At 39.9% G+C, this 8,485-nt stretch overlaps 1 protein-coding gene across 1 annotated transcript in view; it reads left to right on the top strand.

Moving 5' to 3' along the window:
* Positions 1-280: 280 nt before the first annotated feature.
* Positions 281-8,485, top strand: part of mdga2a (MAM domain containing glycosylphosphatidylinositol anchor 2a) — a 570,544-nt gene continuing 562,339 nt past the window's right edge. Inside the window, exons 1-2 of the mRNA XM_048600082.1 lie at positions 281-296; positions 551-690. Of these exons, the coding sequence (XP_048456039.1) occupies positions 281-296; positions 551-690 (156 nt within the window). The remainder of the gene's footprint in view (positions 297-550; positions 691-8,485) is intronic.

Raw genomic sequence — 8,485 nt, 5'->3', positions numbered from 1 at the left:
GTGCTCCCTGGAGAAGTATCTTCTGTTTTGATGCTTCACTAGTCATGAGGAAAGCACTATATGGGCAAACAATATTGGAGTGAATGCACATCCTGCCTTGTCACACACTGACAAACAATGAAAAGAAACCAATTTATCTGCCTTTCTCCCATACTCTATTTTCTTAATCTTGTTTTTTTTTCTGCACAACTGTCCTTTCTGCATTAGCCAATTAGCACATAATCATTGCAGAGTCAGATGCTTGTAAGGACTGGCCAATTCCTCCAGAATATTCTGAAATATGAAGTATTTCATCTGTAACTTTCTGCAAACTTGAAGAGAACAGAATTACCGCCACTTAACAGCTCGTTTCACTGAGCTGAGTACAGCTTCTGTGCTGTAAACATACAAATGTTATATGGGTGGAACATTGTTCAGAGAGTAGGAATTTACAGCAGCTGAATTGATTTAAATCGGGATAGAAAAGGTCTTGGATTTTCACTGAACAGGAAATATTATTCAGGCATTGTATAATTAGTACTGACTTCACCTTTTTTTTATCATTTTTCAGCTCCGCCAACTGTGAGCATCATGCATTCTGGTCAAGCATGTAACATAGAAGAAGAAAGATATACAGAAAGAGTGTACACAATTCGGGAAGGAGAAACCTTGGAGCTAACCTGCCTTGTTAGAGGTCACCCTCGGCCACAGGTGAATCCAAAATCCTTTTCCAACTGAAGTTACCAATATGTCTTCTTCGTTTTGTTATGTAGTTATTTTATTCATTTGATTTTAAACAATGAACAATTAAAACATTAATATATTCCTTGCAAATATAAGTTATGAGGCACTTAATGCACTGGGTTGATGTTGGTCTTTCAGTTCAATGCTTGCGTATAACTCTAATGCAGAGAAATACAATGAAATTGCCTGTCTGCTGAGTGTTTAGCTCTACGATGAACTACTTTAATCCTGTGGCCAGTAGAAATAGCACATTACATGAAACATACCTGATTTACTTCTCATTAGCTCTGCAAATTTGTAATTTAATTGTGGTCATAAAATTGCTGCTGGTAAAAATGGGGACAAATGTTTCGCTCATGATGTCAGGAGTGCTCTCCTCATGTTGGAGCTGAGACAGATTAATGGGGGACCAGAGTTGTTAGACTGAATTGTCATAACTTACAGGTATTTCTGCTATAACACATGTTTCATTAACGCGAATTGGCTGTAACGCAATTAATTAATAGCGGATGCCCTTTGGATAACGCAAACTTTCTCCTGTACAGGTATAGCAATTTCCTATAGCAATTTCCGTATAACATGATTTTCTATCGCAACTTTCTGTTGTGCAGTTTTCTATAGCACAAGGTCACACAGAGTGCAACTATCATGTTATAGGAGAACTACCTGTATTTGAGTGTATTGGTTTTGGTGCATTGGATGGAAAAATAGATGGCACTAACATCCTTCACTCTGAGGTACAAGAAAGTAAAAATTAAGATAAGTGTATCACAAAACATCTTTCAATTTGCTTGCTGGTGTTTTATCAGCATATTTCCACCTTAGCCATCACTCTGGATTGCCTTCAGTCTGATGTATGCATTCATTGATAATCTCCCTGTACCTCTACAGTGTGTAGTACTCTATTTTCCAATCAATTTTTCTTTGATTGAAAATGCACTTGTCAAACACGCTGCAACTCATTTGCACTTTTGACAGGTAGAGTTGGCACTAGCACCATTTTCAAATTTAAAAAAAAAGGTTTCCTCACTATGTGCACATCTGAAAGCATTCTCTTCCAAATCAAAACCACTGTGAATCAAAATGAAAGACATGCACATATAGAATCAGATTTTCATATATCAGGCCAACTTTAATAATGGAAGACAATATGTTGAAGCGCAGCATTTTCTTTGAATCATTCACAGGATGAGGGCATTGTTCTCTAGCCAGCATTTATTGCCCTAATTGTTTAAGAGCCAACCACGTTTCTGTGGGTCTAGAGTCACATGTAGGCCAGACCAGGTAATGTCCCTCCCTAAGGGACATTAGCGAATTAGATAGGTTCTTCCAACAATCAACAATGGATCATTGTAAGACTCTTAATTCCAGACTTTTTTAATTGAATTCAAATTCCACCATCTTTCATGTTAGGATATGAATCTGGGTCCCAGGATATTACCTGGGTCCCTGGATTAATAGCCTAGTGATAATATCACTAGGCCATCACCTCCCCTTGTACTGACAGGTTCTATTTCTGACAGCAGGGAGATTGGATGGGGTAAGAATCACATGGGTGAGGAACTCAAACTCAGCAAGGCTATTTTAAATTAATATCAAATTCAAATATTTTCACAGTTTGTATTTTGATTGACAGTTTTAAGAGACTTTTACAAGATGATCTGTCTTTGATGTGATTCGTGAATAGAAGTTGGATTTGACAACAGATTGACCACTTGTAGAAATATGACATTTTTGAATGGATTTCATGATTGGGAGTTTTCCAGTATCAAATGATTACGAGTGAGAGTTCAATTAGATTTCGGAAATTTGAATTCCTTTCTCAAATCCTCAAGGGATGATGAATACTGGTTAAATGGCTTTTGGGGGCATGGGTTTTGGTAGGGATTTGAGAGTCACATTTACAGGCCTAAGGCCTTTTATACAACTGAGCCAAAGCTTCAGAGCAGGGTTTGCAAATCAGCTTGGCTTGACTCTCACATATCTGTGTGGCCACCTCCAAAACACTCTATGCGTAGGGGAAATCTGCTGAGCTGGTCAATGTTCCAATTTGAATTTTCTGTCTTGATTAAAAATAATAAAAAATGTTCGTAGAATCCCTACAATGTGGAAACAGGCCCTTCGGCCCAACAAGTCCACACCGACCCTCAAAGCATCCCACCCAGACCCATCCCATATAACCCTCCCAATCTACACATCCCTGATTAGTATGAGCAATTTAGCATGGCCAATCCACATAGCCTGCACATCTTTGGACTATGGGAGGAAAGCGGAGCACCCTGAGGAAACCCACGCAGACATGGGGAGAATGTGCAAACTCCACACAGACAGTTGCCCAAGGGTGGAATTGAACCCAGTTCCCTGGCACTGTGAGGCAGCAGTGCTAACCAGCCTGCTGCTCCTAGTAAACTTTAGATAGATATCAATGGAACAGTCAGATAAGGGCCCCCACCAATCCCCTACTGAAAATGCATTGGGTGGGGGCATTAAAGATCCAGCTCTAAATGTTCAAGAATTTCTACAGTCTCTATGCCCACTTTAAAAGTTACCCCATTATTATAATGAGTGGAGATTAGGGAACCTTTTCAGTTTATGTACCGACATATTTCAGATAGAAGTCCCGTAAAATACAAGAATCCTTAGTGATGAGAGTGATTTGAGTTAATTGTTTTGAAAGATTTAGTTTTGCTTCCTACCAGATGAAGCCAGTTTCAATTAGATATGCTTTAAATGTTCAATAATACCATATGTAGACTAAGTTCATCCAGCAAAAAACATCCTCTGTCACCCTCAGCCACGGAATATTTGCAACAGCTAGAAGCACTGGAACATTTGACGTGGCATAAAAAATTACATCCATTTTCTAAACAGAGCAGTAAATAATTAGGGATAATGAAGAAACAGTTATTTAAACATATAGCAATTCTGCTAACAAACTGGTAGAAGGTCCATCTTATGCTGCAGGCTCAACAACATTAATACAATTATTTAAAATTTATCTGTTAAATCTCCTCTGGTAATAAGTGTGCCTTAGAAATTTTTTTCTTGTCGAACACTAAAATCATTAAGCATATTTTTTCATCAAATAGTTAACTGACCATAACATGCTCTTAAAGTTTTAACTAAAGTCACAGAAGAGACAAAGTGATTTTGACCTTGTCTGATCCAATGCTTCATTAACCCCATCCTTAGATTTAAAGATCTTTTTTCCACTCAGAAGAATTATGAAAGAGAATTGCACACTGTAACTAAAATAGAAAGTTGTAAAGAACCTCTTTCTAACATCCAGTTAAAATTCTTTTTGTTCATTACTTAAATTTGTGACCTTCTTGACCCATTTGATTGGCTAGTAAAAACAATTTAGTTGGCCTACCATGATCATGATTGGTTGCCACTTAACATTTTTTGCTGACCTGAAAGAGGCCTAACTTCACAAATTTCTTCTGCTAACTATAATTCTGAGTATAAGAACATAAGAACCAGGAGCAGGAGTAGGCCATCTGGTCCTTTCAGCCTGCTCCGCCATTCAATAAGATCATGGCTGATCTTTTCGTGGCCTCAATTCCACTTACCCACCCTCGCACCATAACCCTTAATTCCTTTACTGTTCAAAACATTATCTATCTTAGCTTGAAAAACATTCAATGAGGAAACCTCAAATACTTCATTGGGCAGGGAATTCCATAGATTCACAGCACTTTGGGCGAAGAAGTTCCTCCTCAATTCAGTCCTAAATCTGCTCCCCCGAATTTTGAGGCTATGCCCTCTTCTAGTTTGACCGACCAGTGGAAACATCCTCCCTGCTTCTATCTTATCTATTCCCTTCATAATTTTATATGTTTTGATAAAATCCCCCCTCATTCTTCTAAATTCCAATGAATATAATCCCAGCCTACTCAGTCTCTCCTCATAAGCCAGCCTCTCAACTCCAGAATCAACCTAACGAATCTCCTCTGCTTCCCCTCCAGTGCCAGTACATCCTTTCTCACGTAAGGAGACCAAAACTGCACCCAGTACTCCAGGTTTGGCCTCACCAGTTGCAAAATAACCTCCCTGCTTTTAAACTCAATCCCTCTAGCGATGAAGCACAAAATTCCATTTGCCTTCTTAATTACCCATTGTACCTGCAAAGCAAACTTCTGCGAATCATGCGCAAGGACACCCAGGTTGTAGATAGCAAGATCTGCAGATGCCGGAGTCCAAGATAACACAGTGTGGAGCTGGAGGAACACAGCAGGCCAGGCAGCATCAGAGGGGCAGGAAAGTTGACACTTCGGGTCGGAAACTTTCGTCAGACACCCAGGTCCCTCTGCACAGCAGCATGCTGCAAGTTTTTTTACCGTTCAAAAAATGGACCTTTTTACTGTTATTCCTACCAAAATAGATGACTTTACATTTTTCAATGTTGTACTCCATCTGCCAGACCTTTGCCCACTCAGTTAAACTATCTACATCCATCTGCAAACTTTCAAAGTACTCTGCACATATTGCTCTACCACTTATCTCAGTGTAATCCGCAAACTTTGACACACTGCACATAGCCTGCAACTCCAAATCAGCCATGTATATTGTAAACAATTATGGTCATAACACTGATCCATGAGGCACACCACTAGTCACTGATCGCCAACCAGAAAATCATTCATTTATCCCTATTCTTTGCTTCCTGTTAGTTAAACAATCCTAGATCCATGCTAATACATTGCCTGTAACGCCGTACACCTTTATCTTATGCAGCAGCCTTTTGTGTGGCACCTTGTCGAATGCCTTTTGGAAATCCAGATATACCACATCTATTGGGTTGCCAGTGTCCATGCACTCATAATATCTTCATAGAATTCTAGTAAATTAGTCAAGCATGACCTGCCTTTCCCGAACCCATGCTGCGTTCGCCCAATGGGGCAAATTCTATCTAGATATTTTATTATTTCTTCCTTGATGATAGATTCAAACATTTTCCCCACTACAGAAGCTAACTGGCCTATAATCACTCATCTTTTGTCTACCTCCTCTTTTGAACAGTGGCATCACTTTGGCTGTTTTCCAATCTGCTGTAACTGCCTCAGAGTCCAGTGAATTTTGGAAAATTACCATGAGTGCATTTGCTATTACTCCCGCAATCCATTAGGGCCAGGAGACTTCTCTACTTTTAGTTCCATTAGCTTGCACAACACTAACTCTCTTGTGATAATGATTGTGTCTAGTTTCTCACCTACCTTAGTTTCTTTGTCATCAATTACTGGCAAGTTATTCATGTCCTCCACTATGAATACTGACACAAAATACCTGTTCAATGCCTCAGCTATTTCCTCATTTCCCGTTAGTAAACCCCCTTCTCATCCTCTGAAGGACCAATATTTACCTTAGCCACTCTTTTTCGTTTTATATATTTATAGAAACTTCTGCTATCTCTTTTTATATTCTGAGCTAGTTTACTCTTATAATCCATCTTACTTTTCTTTAAAGCCTTTTTTGTGGCTTTCTGTTCATCTTTTCCCAGTCTTCTAGTTTCACACTGGTCTTTGCCACTTTGTATGTCTTATCTTTCAATTTGATAGCCTCCATTATTTCCTTAGACATCCATGGCTGATTAACCCTTTTCTTATAGTCCGACCATTTTATTGGCATATACTTTTGCTGAGCACTTTGAAAAATTGCGTTGAAAGTCCTCCACTGTTCTTCAACTGTCCCACCATAAAGTCTTTGCTTCCAGTCTACATTAGCCAGCTCCTCCCTCATCCTGTTGTAGTCTCCTTTGTTCAAGCACAGGACCCTGGTATTGGATTTTATCTTCTCACTTTCCATCTGTATTCTAAATTCAACCATACTGTGGTTGCTTCTTCCTAGCGTATCCCTAACTATGAGATCATTAATTATTCCTGTCTCATTACACAGGTCCAGATCTAGGATAGCTTGCTCCCTCACCGGTTCCATTACATACTGTTCAAGAAAACTACTGCAGATACATTCAATTAACTCCTCCTCAAGGCTGCCTTGACTGACCTGGTTCGACCAATCAACATATAGATTAAAATCCCCCGTGATAATTGCTGTGCCATTTTTACAGGCATTATTTATTTCTTTGTTTATTGCCTGCCCCAATGCGACATTATTCTTTGGTGGCCTATAGACTATGCTTATCAGTGGCTTTTTCTTCTTAGAATTTTTAATTTGCACCAAAATGGATTCAACCTTTTTCTCCATACAACCTATATCATCTCTCATTTACAGCCCTGATGTCGTCCTTAAATATCAGGGCTACACCACCCCTCTTACCTTTCTGTCTGTCCTTCCGAACTGTCTGAAATCCCTGGATATTTAATTCCCAGTCATTATCATCCTGCAACCATGTCTCTGTATGGCTACGCAATCATAGTCATTAGCGTTAATTTGTGCCATTAACTCATCTATCTTGTTTTGAATGCTACGAGCGTTCAGGTAAAATGCCTTTATGCTAGTTTATATACCTTCTTTCGGAATTCTAACATCTCTATTAATAATATCTCCTGAGCTTTCCTTCCTTTTAACTTCTTTCATATTGTTCAATGTGGTTAAACCCTTCTGCACACATGTTAACCTGTTCTTTCCTATTTACTATTATACTTCATGTCATTTTCCTCTTCCTTTCCCCCCATTTCACTAGTTTAAAGTCCCAGTGACCACCCTATTTATCCTTTTCGCTAGAACACTGGATCCAGATCAGTTCAGGTGGAAACAGTTTCAATGGTACAGATCCCTTCTGTTCCAAAACTGAAACCACACCACTCCTTTAGCCACTTGCTTAATTTTCTTATCCCTAAGCGAATTTGCACACGGTTCGGGTAGTTATCTGGAGATTATAACCCTTGAATACTTGTTCCTTAATTTTGTTCCTAGTGCTTGATAATCCCCAAACAAGCCCTCTTTCCTAGCCTTGCCTATGTTGTATGCCCCAACGTGGACCACAACAACTGGATCCTCGCCCTCCCATTCCAATATCCCACCAAGCGTGTCAGAGATGCCCTTCACCCTGGCACTGGGAGGCAACACATCAAACGGGACTCTCGATCCTGCTTACAAAGGATGCTATCAATCCCCCGATTTATAGAGTCCCCTACAACTACCACTTGTCTTTTTGCTCCCCCTTATTAAATGGCCTCCTGTATCAAGGTGCAGTGGTCAGCAGGCTCATCCTCCCTACAGCCTTTTTCCTCATCCACACAGGGAGCAAGTACTTTGTACCAGTTGGACAAGGTCAAGAGCTGAGACTCCTCCATTCCTGAATTCAGGATCCCCCTACCTGCCCCACTTGCAGTCACATGCTGCTGTCCCTGATCGCTGACTGAATTTGAAGTACTTAATCTACCAGGTTTGACTGCCTCCTGAAACACAGCGTTCAGGTACTTCTCCCCCTCCTGGTTGTGCCGCAGCATTTGAAGCTCAGATTTCGGCTCAATAACTCTGAGCCAAAGTTCCTCACTTGCTGCAGGTGTGGTCACTGCCATTCACAATGGGAACTGCCAACTCCCACATCATACAGCTACAGCATATCACCTGTCCAGCCATCTTGACTTAGTTAATTACTTTAGTTATTTATATAGATATATTAAGGAGTTAATTAATTTATTAATATTCCGTGCATGGTTCTTCTTCAAATTTAGTGCAGATTTCCTACCAGACAATCAGGTCACAGCTTCCCTGTGACATCACTCCAGTTTTTTCTTCACAGTTACAATGATCCCTGAGCTCAGTTAGTTTTATACTCACTCTGTGCTGCTGCTCC

The sequence above is a fragment of the Rhincodon typus genome, chromosome 8, assembly GCF_021869965.1.
Source record: "Rhincodon typus isolate 14 chromosome 8, sRhiTyp1.1, whole genome shotgun sequence".
NCBI lineage: Eukaryota > Metazoa > Chordata > Chondrichthyes > Orectolobiformes > Rhincodontidae > Rhincodon > Rhincodon typus.
The sequence above is the reverse complement of the archived record's forward strand: the minus strand, read 5'-3'. Positions and strand labels throughout refer to the sequence as shown.